Source organism: Geotrypetes seraphini, chromosome 8 (genome assembly GCF_902459505.1).
Source record: "Geotrypetes seraphini chromosome 8, aGeoSer1.1, whole genome shotgun sequence".
NCBI lineage: Eukaryota > Metazoa > Chordata > Amphibia > Gymnophiona > Dermophiidae > Geotrypetes > Geotrypetes seraphini.
This window is the reverse complement of record NC_047091.1, coordinates 187,567,634-187,583,926: the sequence shown is the minus strand read 5'-3', so window position 1 is coordinate 187,583,926 and position 16,293 is coordinate 187,567,634. Positions and strand designations below refer to the sequence as shown.

General features: G+C 45.3%; 1 protein-coding gene across 1 annotated transcript in view; it reads right to left on the bottom strand.

The window, feature by feature from the left end:
• Positions 1-10,986, bottom strand: part of LOC117365387 (F-box/WD repeat-containing protein 8-like) — a 227,196-nt gene extending 216,210 nt beyond the window's left edge. The window contains exon 1 of the mRNA XM_033955782.1: positions 10,622-10,986. Coding sequence (XP_033811673.1) covers positions 10,622-10,903 — 282 coding nt within the window. The 5' untranslated portion in view covers positions 10,904-10,986. The remainder of the gene's footprint in view (positions 1-10,621) is intronic.
• Positions 10,987-16,293: the final 5,307 nt, after the last annotated feature.

The following is a 16,293-nucleotide window of genomic DNA, read 5'->3' as shown; positions in this document are numbered from 1 at the left end:
CCAAAGTATACACATTGAGATTTTTTTTAAAGTCTGTCTCCGAACGCCTTATGACATAGACCACCAACCTCGACCATTTTAGTAACCTTACTCTAGACCAGTGATTCCCAACCCTGTCCTGGAGGAACACCAGGCCAATCGGGTTTTCAGGCTGGCCCTAATGAATATGCATGAGAGAGATTTGCATATGATGGAAGTGATAGGCATGCAAATTTGCTTCATGCATATTCATTAGGGCTAGCCTGAAAACCCAATTGGCCTGGTGTTCCTCCAGGACAGGGTTGGGAACCACTGCTCTAGACCAACTCCATCCTGTTTAAATCTTTTTGAAAGTGCAGTTTCCAGAACTGTATACAATATTCTAAATGAGGTCTTACTAGAGTTTTATACAGGGGCATCAATACCTCCTTTCTCCTACTGGCCATTCCTCTTATTATATACCCAAGAATACTTCTAGCTTTTGCTATCACCTTTTCAACCTGCTTATTGCAAGTTTCCAGGTCTCGCTGCTTCTTTGTCAGGTAGATACTGACATTTCAACCCTTATCCTGTGGCTTTCTTCAGGGTATGAGACAGACCAGACCCTCACCAACCTCCACGAGAACATTACAGCTTGCATGATGAGACTCCATTCCTGGTCCTTTTCAGTACAGATGAAATTGAATGAATCAAAAACAAAATTACTCTGGCTCGGCCCAAAATTAGAACACCTGCCCACCATCTTTGCACAACCCTCAGGCGCTGCACTGCAGCTTGAGTTCTCAAGCAAGGTCCTTGGCATCATTATCGATTCTACTCTCTCCCTCAATGACCACCTCAACTCCTTGGCTAAATCATGCTTTTTCAGCCTCCACATGCTGAGGAAAGTAAGATCCTATTTTCGCCAACAACATTTCGCCGTCCTTGTCCAATCCATCATCCTCTCCAAACTAGACTACTGCAATGCCATCTACTTAAGCCTATCAAAAAAAAAGTCTTCAAAGACTCCAGCTAATCCAGAATACTGCAGCCAAGTTGATCTTTGCAAAACACAAGTCTGACCATGTCTCCCCACTCCTAGCCAAACTTCACTGGCTCCCAGTGATTTCCAGAAACCATTTCAAATGCTCCTGCCTGGCTTTTAAGATCATTCACGGCATCCTTCCTCCCTTAATCCCACTATCTTATAACTCCTCGAGTCCTGACTCTACCAGACCTTCCCAAAGGTATAAACTATCCTTCCCCTCTCTACACAGTATTCGCTATGCAGGCAAACTGGGAAAATCCCTTCTCTTCAGAATCACAGGTCTTTGGAACGACCTTACTACTCCACTGCGGTACCTGGGCTCCCTCCAATTATTCCGTAAGCAACTGAAAACATGTATTTTCACTAAAATGTAATTCTATCCCCCCCCTTACTTTTCTCTTCTATATATAAGTTCATGTAAACCTTTTTTTTTCCTTCTCTTCCTATATTTTAAGTTCTTGTAAACCGTGCCGAGCTCCACATCCGTGGAGATAATGCGGTATATAAACTTAAGGTTTAGTTTAGTTTAGTTTTAGTATGCGCTGAAGTCTGCAGTGTGACTTTGGAAACAGTGGGTTCACTGACCTGACTGGGACTCATGTCAGCTGCTGAAACCCTGAGAGAACACCTTTTCAACCTGTTTGGCCACCTTAAGATCATCACACCCAAGTCCCACACTTCCTTTGTGCACAAAAGTTCTTCTCCCCCTAACTTGTACCGTTCCCTTGTATTTTTTTGCAGCCCAAATGCATGACCTTGCATTTCTTAGCATTAAATCTTGGCTGCCAAATTTGAGACTATTCCTCAAGCTTCACTAGGTCCTTCCTCATGTTTTCCACACCATCAGGGGTATCTATTCTATTGCAGATTTTATCATCCACAAAGAGTCAAATCTTACCAGTAAGCCCTTCAGCAATATCATTTACAAAAATGTTTTTAAAAACTGAACCTTGAGGCACACCATTGGGAGCATCCCTTTCCTCAGAGCAATCTCCATTGACCACTACCCAATGAAGCCAACGGCACAGTGCGCAGCAGCCGCTAAGAGAGCAAATAGAATGCTAGGTATAATCAAGAAGGGTATTATTACCAGAACGAAAGAAGTTATCCTGCCATTGTATCGGGCGATGGTGCATCCGCATCTGGAGTACTGCGTCCAATATTGGTCGCTGCACCTTAAGGATATTGCGATACTCGAGAGGGTTCAGAGGACAGTGACACGTCTGATAAAAGGTATGGAAAACCTTTCATACGCTGAGAGATTGGAGAAACTGGGACTCTTTTCCCTGGAGAAGAGGAGACTTAGAGGGGATATGATAGAGACTTACAAGATCATGAAGGGCATAGAGAGAGTAGAGAGGGACAGATTCTTCAAACTTTCGAAAAATAAAAGAACAAGAGGGCATTCGGAAAAGTTGAAAGGGGACAGATTCAATACAAATGCTAGGAAGTTCTTCTTTACCCAACGTGTGATGGACACCTGAAATGCACTTCCAGAGGGCGTAATAGGGCAGAGTACAGTACTGGGGTTCAAGAAAGGATTGGACAATTTCCTGCTGGAAAAGGGGATAGAGGGGTATAGATAGAGGATTACTGCACAGGTCCTGGACCTGTTGGGCCGCCGTGTGAGCGGACTGCTGGGCACGATAGGTCTGACCCAGAGGAGGCATTGCTTATGTTCTTATGCTTATGTTCTTATGTACCCTCTGTTGCCTTCCACTCAACCAGTTCCTGACCCAGTTTGTCACTCTGGGGCCCATCCTTAGAGCACTCATATGCCTATAAAATCTAAATGTGCCACATCTAGCGCACATCCTCTATCCAATTTTCTAGTCACCCAGTCAAGGAAACTGATCAGATTTGTCTGACAAGACCTGCCTTTAGTGTTTCCTCGGATCCTACGTTTCTGTGCTGGGCATCAGAATATGTCACATGGCCTTTCCCACTAGACAGACAACCATGTGGATGATGTCATGCTAGGTGATTTAGACCATCTATCACTATATTTTTGAAGATATCTATAGCATCCAGAATTAGCCACAGTATTCTAAAGAAAGGGAATAAATAGAAATAAAACATAATATTTTTGACAAGCTTCTTCAATGAAGAATCAGCAAAAGATGATAAAATAACAGAGGTGTGTGGTCAGGACTTTCAAGGGATTCACACAGGCCTGCTCTGGGGCTAGGTGGGCCACAGCACAGAGCAGGCCCCAAAGAAGGCCTATGTGAAGCGCCAAAAGCAAAGTGCACTGCAGCACCAGCAGGAGTTAGGAAGAGAAGGAAAAGGAAGCTGCGATGTGCTGCACCAGCAGAGGAAAGGAAAGTACTGGACCTATAATGGGGTGGTAGAAGGGGGGAGCAGAGAGAAACTGGACCTGTAAGGGAGGGAGGGGACAGCTGGAAGGAAGGCAGAGATGAACTGAACCTGGGAGGGAAGGACTCCAAACTCCACAAAGTTTCAGCAGGCTGGCCAAACAGGTCCCCAAGAGATTAACCTGATGGCTGCAGACCCAAGTCTGCTTATTCTCCACGCAGGAGAGCTTTCTCCTGCACTGGGGATCTTTGATGCACCGACAGCTGCAAAAAAAAACAAACCAAGAAAAAGTCTGAAAATAATAATGTATAGAGCAGAACAGAAAGACACCTTCCGGCTCACATGTAAAAGGAAAAACTGAAGGGGGCAGCAGAGTCCTCTGGAGAAGGAGGAGAAGTTGAAAACCTGGAACACATTTCTTCTACACAGCTAGCGAGCATAGGGAGAATACCCTACTGACCAGAATGATACACCTATTGTATGAGAATGGAAGATTAGGTTTATAACTTCAATAATCTGTTAGTCTCTGAAAGATTCCATATGCTAGGTGTTCAATCCCAACCCGCAATCCAGGAGTTGCAGAAATCCACAAACTTTTCTGACCACAAGCTCCACCCCCTTAGCCTGAGAGCTAGCAAACATATCCAGCTAAGTCCCAAAGCCAAGCAACATACCTGGACAAATCAATGACAAGGGGATTCGGGGGAGGATCCCCAGCAACATAAGTAATTCTTGAACTGGATTGCTCTGCAATATATTAATAAGCGATAAACTGGCACAAAGGCAACTCAGAAATATTGAGGAACAATGTAGAACTAACCTGCTGTGGGAAACGAGCACCCCAGAAAGGCCTTCGGTAATGCATACTCACAGAAACTCCCCACAGGATCTGTCATCTGGCTGGAAAGCGTTCAAGCCTGTAAGGATAATCATCAAGGCAGAAAGAAGAAGGCTATTCCAAACAACTTAGTGTATACAAAGAGGGAGGGTGGGTTGTATGGAATCCTACAGGAACTAACAGAAAAGAAATTATAGAAAGTATAAACCTAATCTTCCATTCTGTTACGTCCCTTCTGGATTCCATATGCTAGGTGACGTAACAAAGCAAAGGTAACATCTAGGGAGGGACAGAACCTGCCCTCAACACCGAGGTCCCAAAAAGCGACCACATCCCCTTGGTAAAAAACGGGTAAATTATGAAGAGAGGACCAAGTAGCTGCCCTGCAAAGTTCATCAGGATGAATTGCACGACTCTGCCCACGATGCAGCCTCACTTCCAGTCAAGTGGGCATTAAGCGAAATCGGCAACTGCTTGCCGTGGGTGATGGAAGTCACGGAAATGGCCATTCAAATCCACCGAGCAATCAAAGCCTTAGCCACAGCGAGGTGCAGCAGCCAGGATAAATAGGTGATCATACAGCCGGAAAACATTAGTCCTCTCCAAACAGTGGAGCAAGACTCCCCTGACAGCCAATTTGCGCAAGATCCAATCCTTTCGCTCCGAGCCTGCGGTAGGAAAAGCAGACAAACTTCCTGTTTGACAAGGAAGGCAGAAACCACTTTCAATAAAAAGGAAGAAAGGTACAGTATGGAGAAAACGGATAAATCATGAATCTCTCACTTACTGTTTGTGGTTGAGCCAACTACATAACACCAGCGTGCACGCTCTCTGAGAGCAGAATGATTAAAAAGATGCCAGCGCATGCGGTGTGGATTTTGCTGTCAGTGCAGGAGTTGCCTAGGAGACACCGCGCTTAGCTTTAAACTAGTGGTGAGAGATTAATGATTAATAAGATGGAAACTGTGTTTAAGATATGATTTTTTGTAGACATTATTGCTTGTCTTTAAGATATTTTATTGGATTATTTTATAGATAGTTCCTGCGAAGACCCTTGATAAAGCCCCCCCCGTTGGAGGGGCGAAACGGGTCCCGTTGGGGAAGCAGAGAACAGTAAATTACTCCACCGAGCAGCAGAGGCCATTCATTGGCGTTGCTTAAGATAAGTCTTTAAGTTTATGACTTAAGAATTGTGTACCAGTTTCAAAAATTACACAATTTAAAAATAATCTACATAAAAAGTTTAAAAGACAAAAATATAGCTTGAAAGAGCTGGAGAGTTTTTTGATCGATGATAGAAACTGGAACCCGATCTACAGCAGACTTAAATTTATCCTGATTGGATTGTTTGCTGGGATTCTGAGATTATTTTCTCTCCAGTATTTACATTAGTCTTGAACTAACAAAGGGCAGCAGTTTTTGATGGTTATGAGATATATATATACAGATCTCCATTCCCATCCGTTGTTGATTTATAGAGAACAGAAAGGGACAGAGGGGAGATGTATAAGGAACACAGAGGGAAGATGGAGAAAGATAAAATGTGAAAATGGATAGAAGATCTGGACAAGAGAAAAACAGAAGACACTGGGACCAAAGCAAATGGAACAATCAATATTTATTCTGAATTTAATTGGAATGTGTCAGTTTTGGCAAATGCATATCTTTGATATTTTAAATTTTCAGTTTCTGTTCCTCAAGCAAGTCTTGACATTTTGAAAATTCCAGTTCATTTTTTGCCGTTATATCTCCATTATTGATATGTGGTCCCTTGATTAATATCTCTTGAGGGTCTATTTTTTGTGCATGTGACCAAGGTATGGTACTCTCCTTGCAGGTGGCTTCTGTGAGGCATTCTATTAGTTTTACTTTCAGTGTAAGGATCTGTAGCAATCTGACTTGTTCTTTTTTTGAAGGAGGAAGTATACTGGTATTCTAGGGTGCTGCTGCCTTTTTGTAGGTAGAGCTGTTATTAACAATAGCAGAGTCAGAATGTGGATTTTGGATGGGCCCAAAAATATGTACTCACCACCCCTGTCCCAAGACTCAAACTTCTCAAAATAAATTCTAAGTACCTGAGCTAGTGGGGATCCTCAAGCTCTAGCAGCTGAAGATCTCCCCAAAAGTGCCAGACACTCCTGCATTCAGTTCAACAGTTGGCCGCTCCTTCCTAAGTTGCCAACACTGGCACCCCTATGCATACTTAACTTGGAACTTGGAGGCGAGGAGGATGGCAGTTTGAGTGCAGAGCTCCTCTCCCTGGACATTCTCACTAAAGATTTTATAACTATTTAATCCCTTCAGTTTAACTAAAGTGATTTCAGATGGCTTCAAGAAAACAACTTACATTGGATACTGTATTTGCTACAGATGGGAAAAGCAAAAGACCAAAACCAAACCCTGCAACACCATCTAACACCATTCCAGCAGGGGAGAGCCGACGGAGGAGGGCTGCAGTCCGGCCATCGGACCAACGGTCGGCTCGGGGGCCCGTTCCAGCAGGGCACCCGACACTGTCTTCGCTCCTCTCCCATTCCAGCAGGGGAGAGCCGACGGAGGAGGGCTGCAGTCCGGCCATCGGACCAACGGTCAGCTCGGAGGCCCGTTCCAGCGGGGCACCCGACATTGTCTTCACTCCTCCCCCATTCCAGCAGGGGAGAGCCGACAGAGGAGGGCTGCAGTCCGGCCATCGGTCCAACGGTCGGCTGGGGGCCCGTTCCAGCGGGGCACCCGACACAGTCTTCGCTCCTCCCCCATTCCAGCAGAGGAGAGCCAATGGAGGAGGGCTGCAGTCCGGTCATCGGACCAACGGTCGGCTTGGGGGCCCGTTCCAGCGGGACACCCGACACTGTCTTCGCTGCTCCCCCATTCCAGCAGGGGAGAGCCGACGGAGGAGGGCTGCAGTCCGGTCATCGGACCAACGGTCGGCTTGGGGGCCCGTTCCAGCGGGACACCCGACACTGTCTTCGCTCCTCCCCCATTCCAGCAGAGGAGAGCCAATGGAGGAGAGCTGCAGTCCGGTCATCGGACCAACGGTCGGCTTGGGGGCCCGTTCCAGCGGGACACCCGACACTGTCTTCGCTCCTCCCCCATTCCAGCAGGGGAGAGCCGACAGAGGAGGGCTGCAGTCCGGCCATCGGACCAACGGTTGGCTCAGGGGCCCATTCAAGCTGGACTTCAGTTTTGACTGTTTTGATTTTATTTTCAATTCTTTTTAGTTTATGATATATTTTTTAATCTCACTTATTGTTTTACCACTTATTTTATTTTATTTTATCATTCAAATTTCCCCAGAATTCTATTACTTCAACGGTTCTCCCTCTGCATCTATTCTTATCTCCCTTCTTTTTTCAACCTTTCAAAGTCCTTTAGATCATTGTAGTCTTATTTTCTTATTTTTCTCATCTATTCTCTATTTTATTTCTTCATTACTCTACTAATTGTCATTTTTCCAGGTACTTTAGTTAGATTGTGAGCCTTCGGGACAGTAAGGGAATTTCTAAGTACCTATTTTACTTATAATTTTAATGCACCCTATTGTCTATTTTTCTGTAAACCGCTTAGAATCCTAACGGAGTTTAGCGGTATATAAGAAATAAATTACATTACATTAATTACATTACTTAGGGCTCCTTTTACTAAGGTGCACTAGACAACTGGAACCCTCTTCCGGAGTCTGTTATAGGGGAAAACGCCCTCAAGAGATTCAAGACAAAGATGGACAAGTTCCTGCTAAACTGGAACGTAAGCGGGCGAGGCTGGACTCATTTAGAGCACTGGTCTTTGACCTAAGGGCCACCGCGTGAGCGAACTGCTAGGCAAGATGGACCACTGGTCTGAAAGCTAATTGAAAAATGGATTAGTCCAATAAAATGGTATTTTCTTATTTCTCATTATTTGTTTTATTTCTATTAATTAATTTGTAAAGTGATGATTGTTATGAAGCAGTTTTTTCAAATTTACATCTACTGCCTTTATATTTTGCACAGTATTAGAGGACATGTATTACTGTTGTTGTGGTGTTGCACTGTATGCAGAGTCTGGTTTCTTGGCGGTTCAGTTTAACTTTTGTCTACATATTTCTATTTTTAGTTTGTGATTATTCCATATTAGGCGAGGGTGTATCTCTGTTCTGTGTGTATGAAAAGGACATGGCTTTCTGTTAGCATCGACTGTACAGGATCAATTGACTGTGCAGGATCTGGCTTGTTTAGTTTTACAATGCGTGTGTTGGTGTTCTAGTGCTCACTGCAGTGTTTAAGATGCTGCCTTTTCCTAGGTGCACCATTGTTGTGTAACTCATGGATTATTACTAAAAATATCTTTTTTATATAGAGGAGGGGGTTGTTAAAAAATGATCAGCACTGGCTGTCATATATACTAAGTACGCCACTGGATTTAATAACCCTATTCTAACTTTACTGTTAATGTAGATGTTGTTCCTCCCCACACACACACTACAAAGAATTAAAGTTGTGTTAACATCAACCAGCTTTCAAATGACATTATAAGCAAATAAAAATAAAATATTTTTAATACATTGCTAATTATTACCTGCATCTTTACCTAAACTGTTTTGCCCTAGCTCTCACTTTGATCTTTATCTTCTACTTTTTTATTTTGCTGTACTGCAATCACACATGTCTCCTTCAAGGCTCAGTAACACTTCCATAAATTATGTGGAAGAGGTCTGGAAGTGGGGATCGCATCTATTTCATATCCTCAGTGAGGCCTCAGGAAGGAACCTAGTGATCAAAACATGGTTAGAGGTGTTGTAGAGCCATTTCTTGTATGACTGGATGAGTTATATTTATCTCTTTTTTCAGTTATTTAAATTCATGCAGAAATAAATGACCTAATGACTTCATTAACGCATTTCCCTTTTTTAAACTTCTATACCATTTGAAAGAGGGCAAATATCTAATTATTCACTTCTAGAATTGGATACTTCTTAAATTTAGTAAAAATATTCTGGCACAAGTGTGAAATCTTAAAAAGGAAGTGATATTGAGCACTGGAAAATAATAATTAACTAATAGAAATAGTACACATTTAATTTTCCCCACCACCAAATTTCCCCGTCCTGCCCCACCCGGCTACGTTTTCATGCCACCCGGCTGGAAAATATTTCTGGGGAGAACAGTGCAGGACATTTATTTTAGTCATTATAATTAGGATGGGGACTCTAGCCACCTGTTTTACAAAGGTGCGCTAACAGCCCCAAAGCCCATAGAGATTTAAAGGGCTTTGGGGCTTTTGTTGTGCGGCTTTGTAAAAGAGGCCGTAGCTCTCTATATAAGTATTTATAAATAATAATGTTAAATGGATATTTGTTTATTTATGGGCTCAATTATTTAGCCTGTCCTCCCACAGGAGCCCAGAATGGGTTACAAGGTACATTCACAATATGGTTGAGACAGGACAGAGATAACATAATTTACAATAAGACATGACAAAATAAAACATATTACACTGTGCAGCATCTGGTGTCGACTGAATTATTTATAGAGCATGGTGTAATGATTATGTATAAAGATTGGTTAAATAAATGAAAATATTTCTTATGCAGTCGACTCCGCTTAAATGCACACCCCTCGGACCGGGTCACCATGTGCGCTTAAATCAGGGGTCTCAAAGTCCCTCCTTGAGGGCCGCAAACCAGTCGGGTTTTCAGGATTTCCCTAATGAATATGCATGAGATCTATGTGCATACACTGCTTTCAATGCATATTCATTGGGGAAATTCTGAAAACCCGACTGGATTGCGGCTCTCAAGGAGGGACTTTGAGATCCCTGGCTTAAATGGGATGTACACTTAATAATAATAATTTGTATTCTTATATACCGCCATACCCCAAAAAGTTCCAGGTGGTGGGGAGGAGGGGCTGTAGTTAAGCCAGCTCAATGGCGCCTGGGTTGCTGGAGACTAACGTACAGCTTGAGAGGAAGCGGAGAAGTGACTTTCCCAGCCGTCCCAGCGCTTAAGGTGCTGTGTGAAGCCTAGCCATTCGCAGTCTGAACCCAAGTGAACGTAAGCGGACCGTGCGCTTATCCGAATTGCAAATATCCGGAGTTTGCGTCCATGGACTTTAATGTAAAAAAGGGTGCGAATAACCGAGGTGCACTTAGGTCAGGGGTCTCAAAGTCCCTCCTTGAGGGCAGCAATCCACTCGGGTTTTCAAGATTTCCCCAATGAATATGCATTGAAAGCAGCGCATGCAAATAGATCTCATGCATATTCATTGGGGAAATTCTGAAAACCTGACTGGATTGCGGCCCTCAAGGAGGGACTTTGAGATCCCTGACTTAGGTGGAGTCGACTGTCCAGCTTTTTTGTGTGATCTCATGCATATTCATGGAGAAAATCCCCAGGTCCGGCTAGAAACGCAAAGCAGTGTGGGATTTGTAGTGCCTGATGCTGTCCAGCGCTTTCAATCCCATAAAAGGAGGCAAAGGCGTACCAAGTCGCTGATGAGTTGCTCCACCAAACTCGGGGCCGCAGCCTTGGCCGTCGCCGGGCTCCCGCGGCCTCTCTCCCACGACAGGCCGCGACCCTGCAGCAGGCCTTCGGCCAGCTCGAAATAGCCGCGGGGGTCCCGCGGGGACCCGTCGCCCGCCAGCTCGGCCTCGCGCCGCTTTCTTTTCGCGCGCCCGCGCCGTTGCCCTGACGACCCAGCGGCCGACGCGCTCAGCTCTGCCCGCCACTGCCTGCGGAACTCCTCGAGGGGGCCTTCCCCGGCCATCGCCGTCGCTTCGAACGTGTCACCCCGCTCGCGCCTGTGTGGCGGGCGGTGAAAAAGAGCGGGTTGGGCCCTTGCTGCAGCTGGACTACAGCTCCCAGGATGCACCGTGCTCCGGTGAGGCGGGTTCTCATTGGGTGGTTTACGGTAGGCGGAAGCTGAATTCCTTCCTGGCCTTCTCCACCCAGTTGTGATTGGCCAGGTGCAGAAGCCCCGCCCCCACCCGAACGCCTTCCCCAAAGGCCCTTCAGAGATCCTTCGCCCTGCTATTTATTTTTAGTGCCTCATTTAAAACGTGTCATAACATAATTCTGAGTTGGGGTTTTTGTTTTTTGTTTTTTTTTAAATCTTTATTGATTTTCAAACTTTGACAGTTTACAATACAATTAATTGAACATAAACACTGCATAAAACGCACTATTAAATACACAATTAATACATAAAACAATCATTTTCTCCCCCTCCTCCCAATTATTAATACAAGAAGACATGTTATTACAATATTATAATCAAGTAATTTTAATAATCAAAATACATTTCCCATCCCCCACCCCTGGATGTGTAAAGAAATCTAATAAAAAGAGAGATACATGACAATTATTACGATGCAACAAATGCAGTCATTGGGCTCCACGCCCTATTAAAAGTATTACTAAACCTTAAACATTCCGTATTCATTCTCTTATACTTATAATACTTAAAATAGGGAAGGGAACCAGTAGCATATTGGCGAGGCACTGAAAAATGAGCTAGAATCTCAAAACCCCAGGGTGCTTCTGATGTGCTGATGCTGGTGGGGAGGGGAGCAACCAGCCCTTTCCTTTTGGGGGGGTTTTCCTTATTTGTCTTTCGTTCCTATCCTAATTCTATTTCTAACTCTATTTCCTTTTGTCTCCCATCTGTCAATCTCATTTATCCCTTTTTAATACAGTGCTCCCCTGGTCATTCACGGTTGGCGATTCGCGGTCCCAGTCATTCACGGTATTTTCCGACCGAGAATGACCGGGCAGGAGAGGGCAGCCGGAGCACCGGCAAGTGAAAGAAATCACTCGCGGTATACTATACCATAGTGCATGTCAAAGCAGCTCCTGATTGGTGAGGCCCAACTTTAGTGCAGGAAGAGGCAGTTGAAGCATACCGCGAGTGATTTCCTTCACTCGCCGGCACTCCGGCTGCCCTCTCCTGTCTCCCCCGCTGAAAGCCGTATTTGCGGTTTTTCAAGATTCGCAGGGGTTCCTGGAATGGAATCCCCACAAATATCGGGGGAGTACTATATGCCAATTATTAGTTGATGTTTCTTTGTTTTCTTTTTGTAAGTATTAATGGTATTGTTAATGGCATTTTTTTTTTATATTGTAACCTCACTTAGAAATTATTTCAGCGATTAAATCAAATTTTAATAAAACTTTGAAACCTTGAAATGTAAACATTGACCCCCTAAGTACTGGAGAGCCACAGTACAGCACAGGGAAAGAAAGTGTTAGAGCTGCCAGGTTACCCAGTTCTAGGAGGGAGACTCTTTGGGGCATCCCAAAAGTAGTGTGGTCGTTATACATCTCATTGAGCCTCTAAAATCAGTGCTGTAGTTCCGCTAATAAAGGTACAAGATCCTTTATCCAGAATTCCAAAACCCAAAATTTGGCACTTCATTGATGTTTGAAGGTATTGCTCCAGTCCCATAGTTTGGGATATGTTTGTGTTTGAAGTGCTTAAATATTTCCCTAATTTTGAATAAAAAAGTTTGGTGACAATGTTATTGTCTTATGGTCTGTCTTTTTCTGACTTAACATTACCGTTCCAAAATCCGAAAAGTTCCAAGAACTGAAATATGCCTGGTCGCAAGGATTTTGATTAAAGGATCGTGTACAACAAAAAAGTTTTTTTTTATCAGGTAATATATAGAAATAAAACAAAAGAATAAGGTAGTACAGGCATTAATTTTTATTAGCTTTCAAAGGCAACCCTTCTTCTTCTGATCAGAAATAAGCAAATGTTGACAAATATCAGTACATACTCGTGTAAGTAAAATCAACTACCCCTGCAGATCAAAGGATTCCTGAACTTTAGGAAAGCAATAAAAACTTACCTCTTCACCTAATCCCTTGCCTATTGCTATATGAGTAGCAATGAAGAAAGAAATGTATATAACTTTATAAATAACAATGAAGAAATGTACAGTGGTACCTTGGATTATGAGCATAATCCGTTCCAGAAGCATGCTCATAATCCAAAATGCTCATTTATCAAAGCGAGTTTCCCCATAGGAAATAATGGAAACTCGCTTTGATACATTCCCCCCCCCCCCACGAGAACCGGCATTACTCCCCCCGAAGGCCCCCCCTGTAATCCGGCACCCTCCCCCCCGCCGCGATTGGGCACCCCCCGCTGCAATCCAGCACACCCTCCCCCCCCGCTGCAATTGGGCACTCACCCACCGCAATCCGGCACCACCACCCCCCGCCACAATTGGACACCCTCCCGCTGCAATTGGGCACCCCCCCCCCCCCCGGCCGCTTCATACCGTCATCTGGGCACTAGCATGTCCTGTGCTTGGCGCCGGTGCCCGAAGATCGGCCTCCTCTTCTGCTGGGCCTTGAGCATCTGCGCATGCTCAAGGCCTGCAAGTTCACGTTACTCGCAGGCCTTGAGCTTGCGCAGATGCTCAAGGCCCAGCAGAAGAGGAGGCCGATCTTCAAGCAATGGCACCAAGCACAGGACATGCCGGTGCCAGTGCCCAGATGACGGTATGAAGTGGTGGGGGAGTGCCAGATCGCATCAGGCGGGTGCCCAATCGTGTCGAGGGAAGTGCCGGATCGCACCGGGGGGAAGGGTGCCAGATCGCAGGGGGGGTGCTTGTAAATCGAGCCAAGCTCAGTTTCCGAGGCATCGATTTTGCAAATGTTTTGCTCGTCTTGCAAAACACTCGCAATCCGGTGCACTCGTAAACCGAGGTACTACTGTATATTGGAACTAGATCCTCTATATTGATCAAGTTAAGATGAACATATTGGTTTGTAAATCCAACTGTAATCTGTCTTGACTGTATTCTATGTAACCCGTAACCTGTAACCCGTTCTGACTTCATTGTGGAGAACACGATAGAAAAAAAATTAAATAAACAAATAAAACAAAACATAAAAGCATTCCAGGAGGTGGGATGGGTGATAAGAAGAGGACAAAGAAGTATAATTTTGTGGTTTGTAGTGCAATAAAAACCCAAAGTCTTTAAGCCCTGTCTGGTGAGTGTCAAAATATTGTATCATTTTGATTTCAAAGCTCTTAGGGCTAGATTCACTCACCTGCCCGATCATGTGCGATCTGTGGCAGGCCGACGAATTCTCAACGCGTCCTCATGCAAATGGAGGCGATTGGAGACACACCTCCCACCAATCGCACAGATCGCTGGAGAGCGATCCTGATGCATGCGCAGACCATCTTCTTTGCCTGTAGATGGTCTGCGCATGCTCACCGCGAAGGAAGAGCTGGAAACTTTTATTTTATTTTTTTAATAAAGAGCTGGAAACTTTTGCGAGCCCGTGGTTTAATCTGCGGGTTTAAAACGGGGTTAGAGTCGGCGCAGAGAGCAGGGCGGCAAGAACAGGAGAATCGGGGCAAAGAGCAGGGTTTTTGCACAAGCGACTAGTCCTCAGCAGTCGCTTGTTTTTGGATCGGCCAGCCTAGTCGGTGTTCCTGAAATTGTGTGAATCGTGTCCTTCCTACTTTGCATGCCGTTCCCCTTCATTTGCATGCACAGATCGGATTGGATTGGAGGATGATTGGCACAGAGGTTAGTGAATTGGGTCGATATACGATTGGTGGGCTTAGTGAATCTAGCCCTTAGTTCTTGAATTGTCTTAAAATTTCCTTTTAGTATGTTCACCATAAAAAGTCATTGATGCAGTGTTCTGGTTTGCTGAAGTGTTGTCCAACTGATGTGATTATTAGTCCAATTTTAAAAAAGGTATTATTTCCTTTACTAGTCTTTAAGCCCGTTAGATTAACGGGTGCTAGAACATATGTGTGTGTGTCTGTCTTTTTTTCTCTCTCTCTCCTTAGCCGCTTTCTTTTTCTGCCTTTCTTTTTCCTTGGCTGTCCATCACCACCCCTTGCCTGCTCCCCCTGTCCATTTTCCCTTCCTTTTACCTCCACTGTGTCCACCACCACCCCTTCACTGCTCTCCTTATGCAGCAGCAGCCCTTCTCCCTTTGTTTTACCTCCCCCCTGTCCAGCAGCACCTCTTTCCTTCTCCCCCTGTCCAACATTAGTCCTCCGTTATTTTTTCTTCACCTCCCCTGTCCATCAGCATCTCTTTCCTTCTCCCCCTGTCCAGCAGTAGGCATCCCTTCCTTTTTTATCCTCCCTCCTCCTTCTTATCCCTATGATACTCTTACCTTGCTCTGCCCCTGATCAGAGGTTCCCGACAGCTGCCCAGTTGCACCCATTGGAAAAGTTCCCACTGCCGCATCCCGCACCCCTCCTGACGCGGCTCCCGCTGTCCTTTCTGTCTGTCTCTGTCCCTGGCCCCCTTTGCCTGTCTGTCTTTCTGTGTATCTCCCTGACCCTGTGTCTTTCTTCTTTCCTTTCTGTCTCCCTTCCTCCCTCTGTCTGTCTGTCCAAAGCAGCATTCCATCCCCCTCCCCCCACACCAGTTCCCTGTGCACCTGCCCCTGTGTCTTTCTTATTTTCTTTGTGTTTCCCTTCCTCTCTCTGTCTGTCTGTCCGTCCAAAGCAGCATTCCCTTCCCCTCCATTTCCCTCCCCCCCCCCCCCCACCAGTTCCCTGTGCAGCAGCATTAGCGTTTCCTCTACCCGCCCCTGTCCCTTCCCCTTCCCGCGGGCCGGACTACAAAGGTGGTGATTCCAGCAGCGTGTACATCAGTCTCCACACGCTGCTTCGGGCCCTTCTGCCCTGATTTACTCTGGCACGTCCCTGATGACATCATCAGAGACGCGGCAGAGCAAATCAGGGCAGTAGAAGGGCCCGAAGCAGCGTGTGGAGACTGATGTACACGCTGCTTGAATCGCCATTCGGACCCGCGGGAAGAGAAGGGGGTGGGCGGCAAAGGAGAAACGGAGATCGGCGGCGGCGACAGGAGAAACGGATAACGTCGTCTGGCTGCGGTCCGGCTTGTGGAGGCGATCGGGTGGTGACGTATTCGCGCGCATGCGCACTCCTTCGGCCACAGACCTACAGCGCACGGAACACGAAAATAGGACTGCGCATGCGCGAGTTAGCCTTTTATTATATAGGATTGTGTTTTATTTCTGTACATTACATTTAAAATGGACCAGTACAGCTACCACATCATTTTTTTTAAATCGGAAATCCAGAACTGGTCCAAGGTTCATTTCAAATGCGCCTGCCTAGCTTATAAGATCCTACACGGCATCCTC